The 22,315-nt window shown below is 44.1% G+C and overlaps 6 protein-coding genes across 6 annotated transcripts; 3 read left to right on the plus strand and 3 right to left on the minus strand.

Annotated features, from left to right (window-relative positions):
* Nucleotides 1–80: 80 nt before the first annotated feature.
* Nucleotides 81–1,766, minus strand: LOC6553968. The gene is made up of 4 exons (XM_001980490.3): nucleotides 1,421–1,766; nucleotides 830–1,314; nucleotides 404–770; nucleotides 81–339 (listed from the first exon to the last, which is right to left on the minus strand). Exons 1-4 carry the CDS (start codon nucleotides 1,614–1,616, stop codon nucleotides 140–142), a joined length of 1,248 nt encoding a protein of 415 aa, XP_001980526.3. The 5' UTR covers nucleotides 1,617–1,766; the 3' UTR covers nucleotides 81–139.
* A 309-nt stretch (nucleotides 1,767–2,075) lies between these two features.
* LOC6553967 lies at nucleotides 2,076–3,532 on the minus strand. The gene is made up of 4 exons (XM_001980489.3): nucleotides 3,295–3,532; nucleotides 2,755–3,239; nucleotides 2,342–2,696; nucleotides 2,076–2,287 (listed from the first exon to the last, which is right to left on the minus strand). The coding sequence occupies exons 1-4, from the start codon at nucleotides 3,482–3,484 to the stop codon at nucleotides 2,136–2,138; spliced, it is 1,182 nt and encodes a 393-aa protein (XP_001980525.1). The 5' UTR covers nucleotides 3,485–3,532; the 3' UTR covers nucleotides 2,076–2,135.
* A 1,715-nt stretch (nucleotides 3,533–5,247) lies between these two features.
* Nucleotides 5,248–6,056, minus strand: LOC6553966 (protein Fer3). The gene is made up of 2 exons (XM_001980488.3): nucleotides 5,848–6,056; nucleotides 5,248–5,786 (listed from the first exon to the last, which is right to left on the minus strand). The coding sequence occupies exons 1-2, from the start codon at nucleotides 5,984–5,986 to the stop codon at nucleotides 5,338–5,340; spliced, it is 588 nt and encodes a 195-aa protein (XP_001980524.1). The 5' UTR covers nucleotides 5,987–6,056; the 3' UTR covers nucleotides 5,248–5,337.
* Nucleotides 6,057–8,062: 2,006 nt separating this feature from the next.
* On the plus strand, nucleotides 8,063–9,517 carry LOC6553965 (protein ABHD11). Its single transcript, XM_001980487.3, has one exon. It carries the CDS (start codon nucleotides 8,207–8,209, stop codon nucleotides 9,128–9,130), a length of 924 nt encoding a protein of 307 aa, XP_001980523.1. The 5' UTR covers nucleotides 8,063–8,206; the 3' UTR covers nucleotides 9,131–9,517.
* Nucleotides 9,518–12,193: 2,676 nt separating this feature from the next.
* Nucleotides 12,194–14,302, plus strand: LOC6553964. Its single transcript, XM_001980486.3, has one exon. It carries the CDS (start codon nucleotides 12,301–12,303, stop codon nucleotides 13,633–13,635), a length of 1,335 nt encoding a protein of 444 aa, XP_001980522.1. The 5' UTR covers nucleotides 12,194–12,300; the 3' UTR covers nucleotides 13,636–14,302.
* Nucleotides 14,303–15,588: 1,286 nt separating this feature from the next.
* Nucleotides 15,589–16,498, plus strand: LOC6553826. The gene has a single exon (XM_001980485.2). The coding sequence runs from the start codon at nucleotides 15,655–15,657 to the stop codon at nucleotides 16,171–16,173; it is 519 nt and encodes a 172-aa protein (XP_001980521.1). The 5' UTR covers nucleotides 15,589–15,654; the 3' UTR covers nucleotides 16,174–16,498.
* Nucleotides 16,499–22,315: the final 5,817 nt, after the last annotated feature.

Consider the following 22,315-nt stretch of genomic DNA (forward strand, 5'->3'; position numbering starts at 1 on the left):
ACAGTCGTACAGCTGATATACTCAACGCGCACACCTCAAACCAAAACCGGTGATAAAGGTTTATGACTGATAATGTAATCATAATTATCTACTGCTTTTATTTAGTTACTTACAAACATAATATTAACAGTTTGTACATTTATTTGGTCACTTCAAAGGCGCCTCTTCTATGGGCCCAGGGAAGAATCTCTTTTTGGTGTATTATGGTACGGGGGTTTTTGAACATGTTGTTCCGGAACTTGTCCCCGGCTCCATCGCCGTCCATCAAATTATCCATGTTGGCATCATCACTGCCGTCGAGGAGGACAACGGGCAGCAGAATGGACACAATTGGCAGTACTGGTTTTCAAGGAAATAAAAATAAGGGCCTGATTGATAACTGATTATTCTGCGATTCACTTACTCCAGTCGCCGTGGACAAAGATCGATTGATGTAGGCTTCTAAGCGAAGGCACTGCTTTTGGGTACTTGAGCAGCTTGAGACTCTCGATGAGCTTTCCGTGATAGTACTTGATCAAGTAGTCAAACTTGGCTATCTTCAATTCCAGTTGAGTGGAGGAGAGTATCAGGTAGAGCAAGTCTTGGGCCGGCGATGAGAAGCGACTCATTTGCAGATCCACAAAATATACCTCAGCCAGCTTGCCCGCCTCATCGTATTGGTACATAAAGTTATTGCACCAGGCATCCCCATGATTTAGCACTCGGAATTCTCCCTCGATCTTGGGCGCAAAGGCCTGAAACATGTCCTCCGCTTGGCTGCCATAGGACTCCTACAAATGAACATTGTTTGCCATGACTGCAGTCGAGGGTTTTGGTGTATTATCCTTACCACATCCTTTGCCAAGTGTGAGGCATTGTAAAGGGGAAACGCTTTGACGTAGGCCTTCACTTGGGCTTGGCGAAATTCTTTAAAGTTGTCCTCCCCGCTGCACAGGTTCCGATTGTATTCCTCAGGATAGGCTCCTTTGAGCTCAAATCGCACAGCGGAAGCGGCATGGAACTGGGCCAGCTTCTCCAGAGTGGCCTCCGTATGCTGAATGTCCAAGCCATTTTGACGCTTCACATTCCTGAATCCTCGCTTGCCCAGATCCTCCAGGACGATCAGTTCCTCGTCCAACTCAAGCTCTGACTCATAGTAACGTGGTCCAAAGGAAATCTTCTTTCCGGCGTCGCTGTACATCTGCTCAAACTCAGGAATATATTGTCCGTAGGTGTTGCGCTCCTTATCGAAGACTTTCCAGCTGGCGACATTTTCCCGGTTTCCGGAGTTGGGCAAGATTTTTGCGATATACGAGGTGCTCTCGTAGGAGCCATCTAATAAATAAAAGAATATTCAAATTATATTTTAAAGCTAAGAATATTATTCTGTATTATAATGATGATGGGGAAGTAATATGTTTTCATACTTCTCATCACTTACCATTCAATTCCAACTCAAAATTCGCTCTCATTATTATCGTTGTGTAGTTTTCACCCTTTCCTGCCGTGGGTTCTAACCGGAATGACTTTATTTGCTTGAGATCAGGAAAATCACGATCCAGGAATGGCTCGAAGATTTGCTGATCCAGCCAGGCTGGAATTTGTTCGATGGCACTATCCTCTTTTTCCTGAACCATTGTGTTTACCTGTTGGCGTCGTTACTTGCTCAGTTTCGTGTGGGACTGGCTTTTATTGGTATAATCACATGGAGCTTTTCAGTTTGAAGCTTTGGCTCCATTTCGCTAGATGGTTAAAGTCCGTCGCATGGGAACGCTTTTCGATCAGGGTGGACCTGTTTCACATGCACGCCCGAACGACAAGAAAAAAGCGTCTAATCAGCCGTTCTAGACAACGTCTAGATCTTGCTGATTGAACTTTAATGATCAGCTCTGTGCTTTTTTTGCAGGTTCACTGTTACGGCGACTTTTTTAGCAATGACTGGCTCATTATAGTGACTCTTCAAAGAGTCTGCCCCCGTATAGTCGAATGCATCGATGAGTCTCCAAAAGCTTTTGATACCGTGCATAGAGTTATAGTACTCTAAATAGGCTAATCGTACTCTTTAAATGCTGCGTACAATCTTCGTTATCTTATCAAAATTTGAAAAGGGGGTATCTATTTATTGTAGAATCACCTTCAATTTAACAACATATAGTCTAATCTTCTTCGAAGTATCCACGATTCTCCATCCAGGGCAGCAGCTCTCTGATTTGCTCCCCAAGCACGGGATTCCTAAAGAGCTCTTCAGTGTCGTTGTTGGCAAAATCCGAGAGAACGATTGGCAGTATTTCCGTGGCAGTTTCAAATGCTGTTAAGGTCACAATTAGTTTTTAGACAAATGGATATTATTTTTTCGACCTACCCCAATGACCGTATTTCAGCAATTCTAATTGCAGATCTGTGAGACTGGGTTTCTTCCCCGGAAACTTTAAGATCTTCAGATTTTCGATCAACTGATCGTGATAGAACTTCACGTAGCCGTCAAATCGACTAGATTTTTGAGCTGGGACCGTAAGTAGCAAACTGAAAAGATCATAAACAGCCGGACCATATTTGGCAGTGTGAAAGCCACTGAAGAGCACGTCCTTAACATTTCCAAAAGCGTCTACTTGGAGGAGCAAGTTATTCGGCCAACAGGATCCATTCAGAATGACGTTAAAGGAAGTTCTCGAATCCGAAAACTCGGTACCAGATTTCACATTATTTTGAAAAGATTTCTAAGAATACTCGGAGTTAGTGAATGGGTATCTAAAGTAAGCTACGGATAATACCTACCACCTTATCTTCGTATTGTCTGGCGTCGTTCGATCGGAGACTCTCGTGAAATCTCAATTGATACAAACTCTTCAGCTCGGCAGCCTCTTTACCCAATTTCGAGGGCTCCCCAAGCTTTGGAAGCTCCCTAATCTTACCGGGATTCACTGCGATATAGGCCGCTGTTCCGGCGTGATAAGCAGCCAGTTTCGAAAGTACGCCTTCCATGGCGGTCACGGACAAACCTTTGAGGCCATTTGCCACGGAGTAACCCTTGTTTAGAATATAATCGCAATAGATGTGGTTGGATTTCTGCTTTGCCTTGATCACTGGTGGGCCAAAGTGAACGATCCTATTCGCATTTTGATAAAGCTCCTCCAGAGCAGGCAACACGACCTCGAACATGTGACGCTCCGCAGGGAAATCCCCCTTTCTGGGCACCTTCAATCCAACTGACACAGTTTCTGGTGACTTGATTAGGTAGCTCACTTGTCGTTTCTTCTTGTCTACGGTTAGTTTATTGTTAATAAAAATAGACAGAATATATTTCCAGTTTCTTACCTGACAAAAGCACCTGAATATGAACACAGAGAGCCGGCTCGGTCAGTTGAGTCTCCCACTTCCATCGCAAACCCTCGATTTTTCTGAACTCTGGGATCTGCTTTACCAGGGTTTCCAAGTCCTTCTGATCCACCCAAGTCGGCAAGGAAGCATCTTGGGATTGTTGTGTTACCAGTACTGGGCTCGACATTCTCCTCCGTTCCCGATTGCAAAGTAAACTGGGCCCGGCAATTGTATGGCAACTAAGAAAACGCCCAACGATCACTTTTCATATATGTGTACACAAGAATCGATAAGTGCGTTGATAGGGAATGTGGGTTGTATGATTGAAATTTATGAAGTCAGGCAAATATGATTGTGGACTTTTAAGTTATCTTAGATAAGTCAATACACACTATTAATTTGCACAAAATAAGTGAGATTCGTTTGGTCCCGACTCGCAAACTGTTTATTGGACAGTTAAGTAGCTTTGAAAACATCTGCTATGTTTGCTCCCAAATCCCATCTATCATGACCTAATACATATTGGATTCTGCCCTAATTGAGTCCGAAAAAAGTGTCGAAAAATTGCCAAAAATTACAGAAATTGTAGCAAAATTCAATTAATTTGTCATAGCCATTTGACATGCAACGCACAAGGGGAGGGATCGGATAGTCAATCTCAGTCGATGGATGAACCTAGCGTTTTTCAATGGGAAGAAGTTAATATGAGCCACGTGACAGGGCCTTAACACAATGTTTTGTAGCCGTAGCCAGATTCCCACACCACAGGTGCCGGAAAGATCAACTTCAGGAGTTAAGATAAAGATATATATATCTATGAAAGAGTTTACTATCGCGCTAATCGGCGACACGTGAGGACAATTCATAGGCGAGGGGATGTGGCAAGCCACCCCGAAGGAGAGTTGTGCATACGGATGGCTATCTAATTCGGCATGAAGTGTCACAAATTCATCAAAACATATTGTACACCAAACTACCAAAACATTGGAAACAAGGGGTGCAGTCAACCCCCAGGTAGCAGTCCACTTTCCGACTTCCGAGCCCAATGTCCATGCAATATCCGTTCCGAATTAACTAGTTCCCCGGAAAAAGGGCGCTAATCTGTTCGCGATGGGCGTTGAACGCAAAAATTCCTTGGTATTTAGCCCGGTTTCGGGGAAACCCTCAAGTGTTACACTTGTTCCTGGGTTGTCCTTGGTTAGGGGTTGCTACAATTGACTTTGAACTGCCGTCCTCCCCTTGGAATCTCCCCTCCGAGTGCCTCAATTTATTAATAATAATTTCACGCTTTGTTTGCCTTGTCAAATTTTGTATAATAGTTTTCTTGCCATTCGGCGTCCGTTTAGGATACCCCCGTGATACGTATGCAATGTGACTTCATTGGTACCACCGAATGGACCTGGGAATGTGGTGCCTTTCCAGCTGGGGAAATTCGCACGCAAATCACGACATGGTTCGTTTCGGTTTTGCCTTGGGTTTTTTAGGAACAAGTGCGGGTTCTACTTAGGGGGATTATCAGGTGTACTTTGATGGTACTTTAACTTTAAAGTCACCACCAAGTTTAGACAACCAATTTGTTAGATTTTGTTTAATTGTCTTATCTGTCTATCACAAAGATCTTTGTGAGGTGTATCATTCGATCTTCAATAAAAGAGACTAATTTTTGTCGTATCTCTAACATTTTTCTTACTTGTTTATTGATTAGACTCATTTGAATAGGGAATTAGGCGAAAGGTCAATGGTTGACAAAGCTTTGGCAAATTTTAATGCCCCCATTATGAACAAATAAATAACTAATTTTAAAAATATATATTGGAAAGGAAACAAATGTAAATTATTTTTCTTTGTTATTTGCATGTATGTATGTGTTTTTTAATAGTTCTATTGTTTTTTAAACAATGTATAAAGTTGTATGAAAACATTATTTATCTATTCCTATAACTACAATATTTTAACAAAACCGATCTGACTAGAAACAGTATTTGCATTCATTTGAGTATTTAAATCATCGTTTGGATTTCCTCAGCCTGAGCAACCTCACTAGGACAAGCTATGATTATAGGGGGAAGCAAAGTCGCGTTGATATGCCGCCGCCGGGTGCAGATGATGTGGATGAATTGCCGGTGGTGGCGCCTGATGGTGACCATTCATGCTCCCATAGACATCGGATCGGGATTTGTGGGAATTGGAGGGCGTGCCGCTTAGCAGCTCCGCCATGAACCCGATGTAGGTGATGGCCAAACGAAGGGTTTCGATGCGGGACAGCCGTTTCTCGTAGGCGAAAGTGGGCACTTTGCGACGCAACTTATCGAAGGCCTCGTTTAGGTTAAACATCCGACGGCGTTCGCGGATATTTGCAGCTCTCCGTTGGGCCATTGATGCTACACGGCGTCGCGTTTTCTTCGAGGAGCTGGAGGAGCCGTTCGCCCTTCCATTTGTCGACGAACGCTGGGGCACCAAAGGAGTTACTTGGGAGCGCTGCCACAGAGCTTTAGGATAGGAGAACATATCAAGCACTGCTTCCATGGGAATCCTTTTCGAGGTACTTACACAAATCAGTGCAGGGAAATCCGGCGATGAGCTCTTGGTAAGGAACAATGGGTGGCGGTGGAGCCTCCTGACCCCAAAGCGGCTGGAATGGAACATCCGGCATATAGGTGGGCTGGTCACTGGGATGTGGGTGCTGCATGACTGTCTGTTGTATTGGATGGTACTGCAATTGGAAGACCTTGGGTCTGTTCTGCTTGGAAGACTGTGTTGCAATAAATTCTGATTGTCCACACGGGCTGCGAAGTCAGCTCGGAGCTGTTCCGAATTTGGCTTATTGGATTTTCCTCCCCGGCGGATGGCAGCATCTGCTTGGAGGCCATTTTGGATTGACAACAGTTTGGTGCGATCCGATTGGTCGTCCTGGCTGGAGGGTTGTTGAGGTAAAATCTGATGTTCTGACTTTCAAATCTGATGAGAGCAGACATTTCCAACTGAACTGAACAATTATTTCGTGTAACAACTTTGGTGATTTTTATACATTATTCTTTGTAGTCTATAATAGGTCAAATGAATTGAAATTAATCAAGACTGATAACTAGCACGTTGTTTATTTTGAATGCAAATATGAATATAAATTTTGATTATATCTTGTATACTGCATCCCTAGCATCGCTTATCAAAATCCTGCAACCGATTTCTTAGTGATTACTCCTACCCACGAATCGGTTATAAGCTGGTGGTTGACGTATTGGAGTATTATACAAAGTGCTTTCAAGGCATCCGCGACACGAACCATTTGAGGACGGCAACCGTTTAGTAACGCGGTTTTCAAACAAGTCCTAAAAGACTTTTAAGTTAGAAAGTTTTCAAACAGTCTATTAAAAATTTTCTAAGACTAGAATAAATATATATTCGGTTTAGTTTAATTTAATGTGATTTCATTATTAATTGAAGTAAATCGTCTAAGATAGCCCTAACGTTGTCTTCGAATGCCGCTTGTCTTCAAAACTACAATCTGTTGCATGCATTTGTTTTTGTTTGTAAGTGACTCTCTGGTAGTCCTGCTCCGTATTCAGCTCTCCTGCTGAACGGAGTTCAATGCACCTGCGCGGATAATAACGCCGGCTTTCTTCTCCGAATCGGAATCTCCCTAAGATTGTGATGCTATGGAGATGAAAGGCATTCCCCCAATTCTGGCAAGTATTTAGCCGCGTGGCAACAGGACAGCGTCCAAGGCTTAGAATGGAATGCGCTGACAGGCTGAGGTAATCCTTTGATGGGAATTTGGAGGTCTGATTCCCTGGGGGGTCGTATCCAGCATTCGGAGGATTTCACTGTCGCTAAACTTTTCAATGGGGCTGATTGGAACGACTTTAACTATGGGTTTGCATTCGAAAGTTCGTTTTTATGGCTCCAAATGAGGTTTCCAGTTTATTTATTTAGTTCGTTTTATGTTCTTCCAAGCCAGAGGAGTACTACTCAAGGGTGCTCCATTGTGTCAATAGCCTGAAATTGGATATGAAGTGCCTCCGATACTGTCAATCGGAGACAGACTGTCAGACAGACAGCTGCCATGAAGTGTACCCACTTTAATGGCTAAATCGAAGTTCAAAGGCGAGGGACTCCGGGTAAAAATAGTTTGGAAATTTGCATTCATTTCGATTCCAGCCAATAGACGGCGTCCGTTGATGTGGTTTTCGAAAACAAACGAGCTCCATCTTTCGATTTGTGCAACTAAAAAAGGGAATTCAAGTTACATGAAATTTCTCAGACCATTTGTTTGTGTTTGTGTCTGTGTCTGTGTCTGAGCACTTGCCAAGATTTATGCCCCTTTGTGATGGCAAACTCAGCGCGCTCACATTATGAAAATGTAAAAATGTAAAAATATGAAAATGTGGAAATTTGAATTTACTCCCCCTTCTCGTGGCGCTTCTTCTGCCATTTCCTAATTTTCCACGCAAATGCATTTTATTTATTACGCAATTTGGGGATTTGCACTGCCAGCCGCAATTGTAAGCGACATGAAAGCGCTTAGACTCCGACTCCGGAGCGTTAAACGAGGCATTAGCCCCAGTGGATTACGGCTAATACCATTGTGTCCTGAAACGACAGCCGCTACGGGGCGTATACGGAATATCCCAAGGTACAACTCGAGCTGTCGACTGACAAAAATATGAAAATAAAAGTGCTTCGTTTATGCAATGGCATTGAATAACAACCGCATCGAGGTACACCATGAGGATAAATATAAATATGTCACATGATTTCGTTTGAAACTTTGAAACTAATCACCCAAACTGGAGAGATTTCAGTGAATTTTCAGAAAAAACAAATCATTTTTACATGGATAACAGAGGGAGACCCACCTTTTAATGTGGTTCCCTGCAGAACTGACAGCTTTTCGAAATTTTCGGTAACCATGGCAAGACAGCGACTTCTCGGCTCGGTCCTTGCCAGAATCGGAGCCCAAGTCCTGCGAAACTACCGGTCGTCATTTGTCCACGGCACTCGTCTGGAGTACGTTTCCTACAGCTCGCCGCGCAATCTGATGCAGGCGCCCCCAATTGTGGTGATGCACGACCTCAATCTTTCACTGGAATCCTGGCGACAGGTGGCTGTTAATCTCAGCCAGGAAGGTCTGCGCCAGGTGATCACCGTGGATGCTCGGAACCATGGCCTCAGTCCCTACGTAACCGGCCATTCGCCCATGCATTTGGCCGCCGATGTGGAGGCACTGATGAGCCACCAGAGTCTGAACAAGATCGTGGCACTTGGACACGGAATGGGCGGTCGGGCAATGATGACATTGGCACTCACTCAGCCGCAACTCGTGGAGCGTGTCATACTGGTGGACATCACACTGGCACCGGTGCCCAGTAACTTCTATCTCACCCGGCAGGTCTTCGAGATGATGCTCCAGGTGGCGCCCAGTATTCCCCCAAATCTATCCCTTTCCGAGGGGCGAACGTTCATCCTGCCACTCTTCCAGGATGTGGTTCACGACGCCTCCGAGCTGCGTCGCATTATTTACAATCTGCGCAAGATGCAGGACAACACCTTTGGCTGGGCAGTCAATCCGCAGGCGGTTCTAAGCTCTTGGGGGGATATGATGATCAATTACGAGGCCACTTTGGGCGGACTGCGTCCTTACATGGGCGAGGTCCTGCTCATCGCCGGTTCCCAGTCGGAGTTCGTGACCACGACCAGTATTGCAGTGATGCAGAGGTATTTCCCAAACACAGTGGTACAGATTCTGGATGCAGGACACTGTGTGTACGAGGATCAGCCGGAACAGTTTGTTGAACTGGTCGTGCAGTTTACTCAAACATGCTTAGTATGTTGAAGCAACACTGCTTTGGTTATCGTATAAAGTGACTTTTATATAACGTTGGAATCGGTATATGGGCTCCTGTTGACTGAGCGCTGAAATTTCAGCACTCAATATACTCCAACGATAATTGCGCTGTCAGCAGAATGGAAACCGCAGAAAAAAGGGCTGAATGGCATGACCATTTGCAGCGGGTCTGGCAAAATCGATGGGAATTCCACGTGGCAGGCAATCGAACCGATGCCGAGTACCGAGTACCCGATATGCGACTCAGGTGCTCCAAGTGGAAGCCAGGCGGTTTGGGGCACAAAGGCCAATGCCAATCCCTCAACCCGCCAATTTGCCAATAAAGCAGCAGAAGGTGAGGCGAAATGCGCCACAATGCGATACAATTTAGATTTATATGCTTTGTCTGATTTATTTGTATTGGACGTGTGGGAGCGATGGAGACGTCTGACTGGCTTTTGTGTCTGCCTGTGCTTCAGAAGTCGATAATCTGTGTACTGGCGAGTGGGTGTTCATATCCTTCTGCGAACAGCTCCTATTTGCTGCGTACTTTTGCTGAAATTGAGCCATGACTGAGATTTGAATGTGCCAGTGTACACAGCAGCGCCTTGAAGTTGTTTGCCCAAACTCCGTGCCTTTGTTCTGGCTTTAATGAGGATTACGTGAAATTTCATTATGCTTCGTAATAAATAAGTAGCAAGTCAAATAAACACGGACTGGCAAACACACACATTCCGCAATGAATGTACATGATCATCTCAACTGGATGTGCGCACCCGAAACCATATTAAAATTTAGACACGTACACATTTTATTGCTTGTTATTTTGCTTCTCTGTGGCAGTTGCATAAACCCAAATTCCGGTGGAACTGAGTTCAACTTCCAGGGTTTTCTGGTTCTGTGCACAAGTGATTCGAGTACAACTCCGTTAGCTTCACCTCGCAGATTTAATAAAACAATATTATTTCGCTCAAGCTATCAAATTGCCTTAAATATAAAACACAGCTAAATTAGTATTATCTTGGCTATACACATTGAAAACAATAAACAATTTCAGCGTTAAGTGAAATCTATGATTAATAGGTATAATTGGTTCTGATGGACTCGAGGCGTTAGATCCCTATAAAGCCCTGTATAAGTGCAGTATGATACAGTTAAACACCTAATTGCACTCAACCCATTGAAATGGATTGCAGCCTATGCTGCATGCATGCAATTCATCTCAATTAAATATGTATTACATTTTATGAATATTGATTTTCAACGCCCCACTGGCCGCCCCTCCATTAATTCGACTTTTGGGCGGGATTGGGCGGAATTCATTGGCAGGGTGGATAGGTGGAAAGGTGGAAAGGTGCTTTCGATATCCAATGCACCTTCCGATTCGTGTCAGTTTATTCAGGTAGATTGCCGAGCTGTGCAGCGTGTTTGCTCTGCTCCGGCAGGCAGCCAATTCATTAGCTGCTCCACCTTCGCCTTCGCTCCAAATGGAAGGAAAGACAACATGGAAGCTGCACTGTGTGTGCACTGAGAGATGCTGATGAAAAGTCATCCCTTTGGCCATCCCATAACATCCCATACCATCCCATACCCGAACGCATCGTAGTCATATACCAGCTTATATTCCGGGCCAATTGCTGCGCTGCGCTTTTGTCTTTTCAATTACGGACGAGCTTCAAAGTCAAAGTTTTGTGCAATTATACTGCAAGACAATTTGCCCTGTCTCGATTTTTATGAGCGCACAAAGTTTTCCACCAACGGAATAGGAACTTTCCCGGCAACAGTTTCCATTTCGCTGTTGTTTTCCCTTCAAGACAGTTGATTTTTAATTTCGTGTCGGCGGTTCCCAGCTTCATTGCTTCATTTCAAGGGGGAAATATTTGACGGGTTAAAGTAAAACTTTGCCGCTCCGAAGTAAAGCTGCTGCTGCTGAAGATGCTGACCCTCCGCCTTCCTTAGAAATCGACACCACAGCGGGGGCTACTAATGAAGCTGGGGCTTCCGTACAGGACACCGGATCCCAGAGCCCGGAATCTGATGATAAGGTCAGTGGACTTGTCGTAAAGAGGCGGCCATAAATGCGAATTGCTGGTGAAAATGTTGCTTTTTTCCTCTTACGCGTTGGCGACAAACGTGGCACTTTCGGTTATCAGGGTGGCCGGGCTGGAGTTCGGGCTCGGGATATTAATAAACATGTCTTCAGTGTCCACGCTCCGTTGGCAGGACATTATTCTTGACTGCCCCCGATTTCGGGTTGCTTTGTGGGGTTAATGTGGTCGGTCATTAGTGGGGTAATTGGCAGCTAATTGGCTTGATGAGTGCCAGCCATCTTGATTGGTCAGTCAAAGGATGAGACTCGTCTCCAAAAAATATGAGCTTCAGTTTCAGGTCCCTGTGGGAACTCAGCTCGAACCTCTTAGATTGAATTCAGGTGCTTTTCTTCGCCATCCCACGCTGTGAAAATGTAATCAAAGTTTGCTGATTAAAGTGAAAATGTGCAGAAATTATGAATCAATTTTCCGAAGACGACGGCAAGCGAAGTGCAAAGTCATCAGTGAGCTGCAAAAGTGGTTGGATGCATCCAGTTTTAGCCGCCAATCACGGAAATTTGCATAGTTCTCCGCGCTTTCAACTATAGACTACCGATGGCAAAACCAGGTCAAATCTCTTAAAAGGTATGGACGGAATAGTGCCAACCATTTTGATGTCCATATTGCATTTTTACGTTTGCTATCAATACATTTTCACTCAGTAAATTCCACATAATTGAATCAAATTAATCCTGCCGCTGTCGATTTTATTTAATATATTTTCATTGGCATCAATCGGTTGATATTTTGGTTTTTATGTGCAGTACCGATATTGCTAATACTTCGGATTATATTTTGATGCGGAAAAAATTATAAAGTATTGTGTGTATAAACACATCACAGTTTTTCTGAGTCAAAAATAAAGAAACCAAATGGTACACCATTTGATTGAATTGGAAAAACATGGCTGCCAAGTAGGCTACTACACAATCTATCAAAGAAACTTAGATCCGGAGCTCAGTTCATTTTTATACTCCTAGTGTCTTGGATGTTATCAAAGATTTCAGTAGTTTTTAAAGGAATCGGTTCGTGTTTGATCAGCAGTAAAGGCCCCACAACCAGGAATTTTACCAATATTTTTTACATACCATGGATAGCACTTCAGCCAGCGTAGTGTATGCCAATTCTTTTTACGCTCCAAATTACTCGGACACCCAGCAGCCACAGCCACAGCTTCAGAGTCAGCACCAGATGTTCCACGCCAGCTACATGGTCAGATCTCCATTGGGTTCAGGATTGGGATTTGGCCTTGGACCTGCCCCCAATCCACAGGCAAGTACCAGTTCCGGTCTGAGTCCCAGAAGCATGTACGGTGATCTCTATCGCTTCGAGGACGGAAGTGGCGATGCCAGCGGATCCTTGCTTTTGGGCCAGGAAGATGACCACTTCTGCGGTGAAGAGGCGGACCAGCAGGTGGTGGCAAGCACGTCCTCCTCATGCCCGACGAGTCCGACTTCAGGGGAGTCCGTGAGCATGGACACAGAGCCGGAGCCCGAAGGGAGTCTGCAGATGAACCAAGGAGAGTTGGTGGAGCGGGAGGAGATGAACGGATTGGAGGAAATGGAGGAGCTTGCAGAGGGTACTGACCAGCAGAGGCTGCCACAGTCACCCTGCATGGGTGGCAACACATCCTACATGGTGTTCCCGCGCACAGCCGCCGACTATATGCCCCGTCTGCCACTACCCCGCCATTGTCCCTATATAAACATTGGTCAGGAGCAGTATGTGATCCAGGCGGAAACGGTGTTCGTGCTGGGCATGCGGCTCAATGTGACCAAGAACGATATCATCCTGTTCTTCGGCAAACTGGGAGTGATTAAGATGGACGAGTCGACCAACAAGCCGAAGATCTTCGTCTACAAGAACAAGATGACGGGACGCTCCAAGGGTGAAGCCACTATTACATACGTGAGTCCATTCTCCGCACAGGCGGCGATTAGTTGTCTGAGTGGGGCCAAGTTTATGGGCCAGGTACTCACCGTCCTGCCCGCCTACCTGTCCACCCGGAGAGGCAGTGTCCGGTACAGCTATCCGCGGGAGCTCAACTCGCCGGAGCTCCAACGTCGGCAGCGGGTGCTGAAGTGGAAGCCGGCCAGTGACAATTGGGTGTGCATTCTCTGCCGGAACAGCAACTTCGTCTGGCGTTCCAGCTGCAACAGATGCCAGGCGGACAAGGTGGTCGCACTTCAGAATAACGGGCCTAGTAGCTGGACGGGATCAGGCGGAGGAGCCGGTAGCCCTCGTCGCTGGCGGCCACAGAGGAACGACTGGCTGTGCAAGTTATGCTTCAATATGAATTTCTGGTACCGGGTGAAGTGCAATCGCTGCCACGCCTCGCGTCCCGATGAAACAAACAGCTCCGAGTCATCGTCGGAGGAGGAGGATACCTGGGAGCTGGTACTGAATCCGTCCTGTGCCGAGTAGAAACAGTACCTGAATCCAGTCCCTCGATTCGGGTACTCCAGTCCACCTCGTCCTGTCTGTACCCATGCATGTTAGCTGTTTTGTGTATCCCCATCTGTTTGTACGCATTGTCTGTTGACGAAGGACACTTCTGCCTTCTTCATCCTGCCCCTCCTGGACTCGTTAAAATTTCAAGTGATTGGAACGCGGACTGCGTCGTGGTATCCAGATGCGAATTCAACTGAATTGAATCGATTCGATTCCGACTTTGGAGCTTTGAGCGCCATCCACGAACAGCAAGAACAGCCAAGAACAAAAGATCTCTAAATTCCTGTTAATGTCCGTCTTAAAAAAGGCATTTGAATGCAATGCTGCCATATACCCGCCCAGCCAGTCTTTGTCCCAAAGATCGTGAGATTCTGGGGCGATGCAACTTGCTGAATGGTAATCCACTTAATCCGGATAACTGAATATTTTACCCAGGCACAAAAGGCAAACCGAACCCACCTGGCCAGCTCTAAACGTTTAATGAATTTATTTACTTTCCCGACGCCCGCAGTCAGTGGCTCAGTGGCTCAGTGGCTCATTGGCTCTGTGGAACTGCACTGAAAATCGAAATATTAGTTTCTATGAAGTCTAAATTGTTTAATAAAATTTGTCTTCTTTTGATGTATGGTATTAAATTCAACTCCACTCAACTCACTAACAATGAAATTTCAACATTTTAAGCCCAGGAGATAATCCTGCCAGTCGGACCCATCTTATTATTTTTCCTTGTGCGGTGGTATCAAGCCACTTGAATCCATGTCCCACAAGTCGCTGGCCGACCTCCTCCTCCTCGTCCTTGTCGTTCTCCGCCTCGTCCTTTCTTGTCATGTGATTTAATCAAACTTTGCGTCAGCCAAATCTGTGCCACAACAGCTTGGCTGGATGGTAGATGGTGCGGCAGGTGAGTTGCTCTTTTGGCTGCACCCGCAGTTGTGGCTGCCATCGTCCTGCCTCATGCCACACGCCACGCCCCCTGCTCCATTCACCTGTTCACCAGAGGCGGCGCCAGGCAGACTTTGTGTTGTGCATTTACTCTGCACTTTCTTCCACGCGAGCGGAGAAGGCACCTGGCGGGAGCTGTGGGTCCGCAGTCCATCGTCCATAGTCCGTCGTTCATAGTCCATAGTCGGTTGTGCTTGGTCTGCCGCCTGCGGGGTATTTGCGTAGCTGTAGGTGTTGCTCCGTCTGCTGTTGCTGCAGGAAGAGGTCCTGCCCGAAAGCCCAACCCAGCCTGGTAAACCACCAAACCCGCCCACAGTGTCGCCGATTTAAGTGGCAGCCGGGGAGTAAATGCAATAAACACCATTAGCTGCAACGACTCCGTTGGTCGGCGCTTGTTGGTCGTCGCTTGTTGGTCGTCGTTGCTCTGTGCTGGTTTTTCGCCCAGTTATCCTCTGGCCAGGAAAGTTCACTGCGAACTGGGCCATCAAGGTACGAGTTAGTGGGAAAACGTGGTGCGGGTGGGTGGAGTACGGGGAAGCTGTGGAAATGTTGCCACATCAAAATGCAAACGCGAAAGGCGAAAAGAGTCTTAAGTGAATTGAATGGAAAACTTTCAAACTGCGGGCGCCATCAACTTTCGGTGCAAGTGGGTGGCAGAAAGTTTCTGAAGCCTGATTTGTTTATAGTTCCCAAGATTGTCGACTTTTGTGACCCATTTCAGCCCTTACTTCAACATAATTAGACCAACTTGGTTAGACTTGGCTATTGGGCCACCTATTAAAACACATTTTCAGTACCAAATTTTTTGAATTTAAGTATTATAGGCAGGGTTTTTCACACAATTATATTGATAATATTATTGATGGCCTTTTTATACCAAGCCTGCATTCGCGTTAGTTCCTGTTTGGATACATATTACCGATATACATATCTTTGCTATGTAATTTATAAAATTGTTAGTAGGCCCAGAAAATACTTAACAACTCTAAGTCAGTTAAACAGAATACAAGGCACAGAGCCCGACACAAAAAACATAAATACCTAAAAACAATGCAGAAAAGTTATGCAGCTAATACGTACAAGCCGAAATCCAAGGGAAAGTATGCCTTTGGCATTGGTTTCTATAGAAAAAACACCGAGTTGGAGGATCGAACGACCAGCAATCGCGATTATGGATTAAAAAGTACCAAGGGATCGGCAACCCCATACCCGCAGAGGCAGCAGAAATTGGATCACTCGATGTTAACGGCCAAATTGGAGTCGAATAGTCTGAACCGATCGGAATTAAGCGAGACCTCGCTGTGCATCTCCGACAAGACACACTTCTCGGAACCACAAGGGGAATCCATAGCTTCCAGCGAAGCCACGTTCGAGATGAGGCGAAAACTATTCGACGAGGGCGAGTTCACCATCTGCAAGGGACGCAAAATGAGCCTGGAATTTCATCATACGGACGAAGATCAAGGCCATCTATTTAACCAACATCAGAAGGCCAATGATAATTTCCCCTGTAGCAATTACATGGATCTGAAAAACTTCTGCGTCCAGAACAACATTAAATTATTATAAAGCGTTCTCCATTGCTGTCATCGAATTAGGAGCGGGAATAAAGTGCAGGAGTCGGGAATTCCAACTCCGCATCTCCAGCATCTGTCCCTCTTGAAAGTGTCACTCACGGAGGATAAATGGTGCCAAGTGCAGCGGAAAAACCAGGATGCAAGTGAGAGTGAAGAGTTGTGAAGTGGCCCGACCAAAAGATACCTGCTACCCAGTTCATTCTTGCTAGGCACTTTTCCAACTTCAAAGAATTACCGGGCATTCCATTCATTTACAAGCTTTAAAGCCCCTAGTAGGCTTACTAATAAAAAATCTTATAAAGGTTTAGTAAACAAGATGTGGTCTAACTTTTCTTGTAAATGATTGGATAATTTAAATATCTTAAAAAAAATTACACTAAAGTTTTAATAATAATTTACGATTTAACATGAAAAGACATCAACAAACGCTAAAGATTTACAATCTCCTTCAACAGATTTGTCTAAAATCAGTTTCTGGTATACTTTGCGCCCAAGTACATAGTGCTTACCTCTTCGCGTTTTTCAGGACGCAGCCACAAAGACAGAAATCCACTTGGCTGCACCCACATCCCATCCCAGCACCCGGACCACGCCGCCTTCCAGCCTCTGCGGTTCATTGTACTTTACGGCATTTTCAGCGTGCTAAGCTCGCGACTTCCGCGTGTTTTTGCCATACTTTCCGGCTGCCATTTTGTTGCGTTTTTGCGTGATTCTTGCTGCTATCCAGCTTTCATCCTCTTTGTGGCACCGGGCACGGAAAGCATCGAACAATGGGGACATGCAACGGTGTGCGCGGCGGTGGTGAAATGTTTGGCTGTGAATTATGGCGGCAGAGATCGACACCGTTTCTAAGTTCCGATTGGCGTGGCTGTGACATTTGCGAAGGTTCGCTGCATTCGCGCATATCGCGTATACGCAGCGTTGTGCCATTCGGTTTTTGGCTGTCATATTGCAAACGACACGCCTGGGAAGCAGTGGAGCCGTGGAGTTAGGGAATCAGGGAATCAGAAGCCCCAACCCCGAACCGACTGTCTATTTTGGTCTGCGGTCGCCGTGCCGCCCAAAAAGTTGGCCGGACACAAAGTCGCACAGTCGTGGCCACCAACAAAAACGGATGCCCTGACAGCTGTTCGTGTTTTTCGGTCGGTCTGGTGTGGCCTGGAAAAGCTGCAGAGAGCAAACAGCAAAGCAAATTGGCAAAGGCCGTCACATTAGCGCCATTTTCCACTCTGCGGTCATAATTCACTGAAATTAATTGTCGCATTCGAGTTTTGTGCGGTCGCGCTGTGAGCAACTTTGGCGGCTATTTTTTTGGCCCTCTTCGACTCTGGCTACGATTTCCCGAGTCCCCGGGGTGCTGTAAATATGCTTTGGCTATTCGACTTGTATTTAAGTTCTTTGCTCAGGAAGCGGAAATTGTTAAAGAGCTGGATGCGCGGGCATTAAGCGAATTTGTCTACATTTAAATCAAAGCCTTCCACTTGAGGAACTTCGAAAGCTTGCCAAAAGTATTTGGCCGGATCGCCGGAGTTAGGCTGACTGCCAAGGGTTTTTCACCAGCAATGTCCTCCAAGGCATAGGCATACCCCGTCTAATTTCTGGCCAGCTGAAAAAGGGCCAAAATTATGCAAAACATAATAATAAAATTTAATAAAAAATACCGGAGTCCGGGTATTCCCTGGATTGTCCCAATGTGTAGTGGCTGCCGCTAATGCTGCAACATTTTATGCAAATACTTTTTGGAGTGCCCCGGTCCAGAAAATGGACCCGCTTTTCCTGCTATCTTTATCAGGTATTTGTTTATGCAGCTGCCAAGTGGAGGCTTATTTTATTACATTTCTTCGGGGACTTGGGCCCCGAACCGTTGCCGTTTATACAAATGGCTTTTGAAATAGGCAAGTAAGTACTTGGTAAGTAAATTTCGGGCACCACCTGCTTTCCTTCAATCGGCTGCCTCTTGGGCACATAAAAATAAGTTGGGAGACAACGATGTCATTCAAGACTAAACAAAAAGTTGAAAACTTTGCTTTGTTTTATTCCTTTCGGGTTATAAAATGAAACGAATGTAGGCAAATTTCAGGTTGCTTTTGAAAGTCGCGCAAACAAAAGCGCGCCATCAGCAACGCCCATTTGGGGAAAAGCGGGGGCGTGGGCGATTTAAAGCTGACGTTTTATACAATGGGTTTATAATAAAGTTGTTGTTACAAGTATTAAACTGCTCTTTAATATTTAAAACGTAGTACAGAAACAATGACTATAAGAAAAGAAAACAGATAGTAATATGAAATCTCTATAAAATCTACAAGATTATGAATGTAAATGAACAAAGTTTTTTGCTCAAATCACCACGACTTCTTTTCACCCCTTTTTTGTTCCACTTTAAGCCCCAAAGCCATAATTTTTGGTAAAAATCTAGGGGCTTAGCCCACAGTAAACCCACTGCCGATCTGAACGCCCCCGGAAACAATAAAATTTCCGCGTTCACAATGTGCCCCGAATAAAAAGTGCTTATTACGCCGTATAGTTGACTACGGCCTTTTGTCGGCAAACGGCGGAAGCTGCGGCAACAATTGAAATAAATGAATTGGGGAAAAGGATTGCTGGGCAAACATAAAGCGGAATTACTGGGAAGGGATGGGATTTGGGCCGATTAAGGATTACATTTCGACATTCCGCTGCGAGCTACACTCGGCAGGCTAACGTAGCCACTTTACAGTCACTCCTTATTGTTTATGCCCCCACAAAATCTTGGCAAGCAATACATCAATGTTGGAGTTAAATTTGGAAAATAAAAAAGCAGCTGCATTCACTCCTTCCATACGAGGATATTCCGGTTTTCTGTTTCGATGGCAACTCGCAACTAAGCCAATTTCAGAGCCCACCGGCTGGGAGGCCAGAGAAGCTGGCACCTATTTCAAACTCAATTAAACACGAAAAGGCCAGAGAGTAGACATCCTAAGCCCCACTCCCACTGCTCCACCACGTCCCAATCCCAGCCCGACGCTCCAGCCTGGGTTTTCCATTCGGTGAGTCATGAAATTCAGCACGGTGGACACAGCTGTTCTTTATGTGGCTGCCACCGATGGTGGCAAGCGGGAAAGTGGGTGAGAGGGAGAGTGGGAGAGTGGGGAATGGGTTTATTGTGAATGCAGTCTGCCCGGTTGGATTAAATATTTGAATACAGTTCCCAGCGTGTCCTGGCCGGGTGTTTCAATTTGAACTCATTTAAAGGGCTTCAAGCCGTGTTCACCCACGTCCTTGGGACTGTAACTAAATAAAGAGCTTTTGGTCAGCCCCGAAACTTTTAATAAGAGTTTGGCAGACTGTAACCTTGTTATTGTGGAGAGTCGAACCCAGGGGAATGTGTAATTTTACATAAAATTAAAATCAATTATGCTAAGAACTGAAGCGTGTCTGTATTTTGGAAAACTCCTAGTTCTAGTCCAGGACTTTCATTTAAAAGAGCATCAATTGCGTTAGATATTTCAAAAGTTAAATTTGTAATGTGGTCATATTTGAGGCGTATTACAAAGTACCTTACCTGCAAATACCCATTAATTCCTACCTGCTTGAATCCTTCTTATGGCCCGGCCAGGCTGGCTATCCTTTGGCACGGAATTTAAGTTCCCCCTTCGAAATCAGCAAAACAAGCAAAGACAACTCCATATCAACAAAAAGCACACAAACACAATTGCCGACTAGAATGTTTGCTGTGTTCCGGTCATTTGCATACATTTCCCATATTCGGACCGTGCCAAACAGGCATACACAGATTCGGGAACATGGATACGTGGACACATGGACACGTGGACACCTTTTTGACCCATCCAGCTTTGCATTCAAATTCGGTAAGTGACCCGCATGGTGACCATGCATAATTAGAGCCAGTTTGGGGCCTTGTTATGGCCCAAATATTTGGCTTGTAAATTGATTTCGCTTCGGAAGTTATTGTGAGAAATCCTATGACAAAATCAAGGATATCAGGGGACAGCAAATTTAAGATCTCATCAAAGTCAGTTCAATGCTTTTCCAATAACGTTTGAAGTATGGTTACAACCCTTAAACTCCCCTTTTGTCGTTTTATTTCAGTGGACCAATTTGTTGGACAATTCACAATTCGTAAGGGATATATTCGATTCTTTTGTCACACTTATTGTGGTATTTTGTTTGCATGATGTGCACGCATATTTAATACAATTTTTATAATTGGCAGTATATGAGAACAAAAATTGTATTTCTTTTGCAATATTATACTACCGTTGGCATATTTAAACAAGATAGAATGCTATAGTCGAGTTTCCCGACTATCAGATACCCGTTACTCAGCTAGTGGAAGTGCAAACGAGAAATATCCAAATTTTCTGAAAAATCGGTAAAAAGTGGGCGGCTTGTAGGCGTTAGAGTGGGCGTGGCAAAAAGGTTTTTTGGCAAAGAAATTTACAAAATATATTCAAAAATAGAAATTGTTAGCGTAAAAGTGCGCATGGCAAAAAGTTTTTTGGTAATTCTGTAGAAATTTACAAAATAAATAAAAAAAATACTACACAATTTTTTAAAAGTGTGGCCGTGACAGTTTTTTGCGGTTTGTGGGCATTAAAAAAAATTACAAAAAAATTACAAAAATATATATTTCTAATTTTTTGGAGAATTGTGCCAGAAACATTTAAGGTTATGCCACTTCAAAAACCGATTAAGATCAATTTGGGACATTTTTTTTAGTTATTTTGAATTTCTACCTGGCAATTCAAACCGAAAAATCTCACAATTTATCCTACAAAATGATCTTTATGGCATATTGTAGATTTTTCGGCTTGAATTACCAGGGGATCATAATCAGCAGTAGGTTGCTACCGAAAACCAAAACGATCGTTGATCACCTCCTGGAATTCCTGTTCGCCTGGTACTTCAAACCGAAAAATCTCACAATTTATCCTACAAAATTTACTTTTTTATGGCAAATTGTAGACTTTTCGGCTTAAATTACCAGGCGATCATAATCAGCAGCAGGTTGCTACCGAAAACCAAACATATGTGTTCCAACAGTAAGTTAAACATTCTTCAGGCTTTATTTAAGACAATTTTTACACTCACTTTAAAGACCTCACTATTTCACTTACTAATATAATTATGACAAAATAATAGATTATTATTTAATTACTTACAGCTCGAGATTAATGAACAAGAATTGTATATTATATTTTAAATATTTTTTATGAATAAATATTTTAAAATAAATATTATAACATTTCAAACACTTGTATGAATAACATTTGCCTGGTTATTTGTTCAAGAGGGATGCCAATGTCATCTTGCAAGTAATCACACTTAAGAATAAACAGGAATTCCAGAAGGTGACCAACGATCGTTTGGTTTTCGGTAGCAACTTGCTGCTGATTATGATCGCCTGGTAATTCAATCCGAAAAATCTACAATTTGCCAAAGAAATTAACATTTTGCAGGCAAAATTATAAGATTTTTCGGTTTAAATTATTAGGCGATCATAATTTCAAACACTTGTTTAAATAACACTTACCTGGTTATTTGTTCAAGAGGGATGCCAATGTGATCTTGCAAGTAATCAGGAACGCATACACTACTACACACACTACGCATACACTACATTCACTGCTCGACCGGTAAGAAAGATGACTTGGAATATTTTGTGACTCTAAATTAGAAGACATGCCTTACAGTCCTCACCAGAACCAGTTGGGAACTATAGGGCTATAGGACACGAAAAATCTACAATTTGCCATATATATTTACACTTTGTGGGCAAAATTGAAAGATTTTTCGGTTTGAATTACCAGGCGAACAGGAATTCCAGAAGGTGACCAACGATCGTTTGGTTTTCGGTAGCAACCTGCTGCTGATTATGATCGCCTGGTAATTCAATTCGAAAAATCTACAATTTGCCATAAATATTTACATTTTCTAGGCAAAATTGTGAGCTTTTTCGGCTTAAATTACCAGGCGAACAGGAATTCCAGAAGGTGACCAACTATCGTTTGGTTTTCGATATATATGTATGTATGTATGTATGTATGTATGTATGTAAGTTGTGTAACTCTACAATTTGCCATAAATATTTACATTTTGGAGACAAAATTGTGAGATTTTTCGGTTTAAATTAC

Source organism: Drosophila erecta, unplaced genomic scaffold (genome assembly GCF_003286155.1).
Source record: "Drosophila erecta strain 14021-0224.00,06,07 unplaced genomic scaffold, DereRS2 tig00000000-arrow-pilon, whole genome shotgun sequence".
Classification (NCBI taxonomy): Eukaryota; Metazoa; Arthropoda; class Insecta; order Diptera; family Drosophilidae; genus Drosophila; species Drosophila erecta.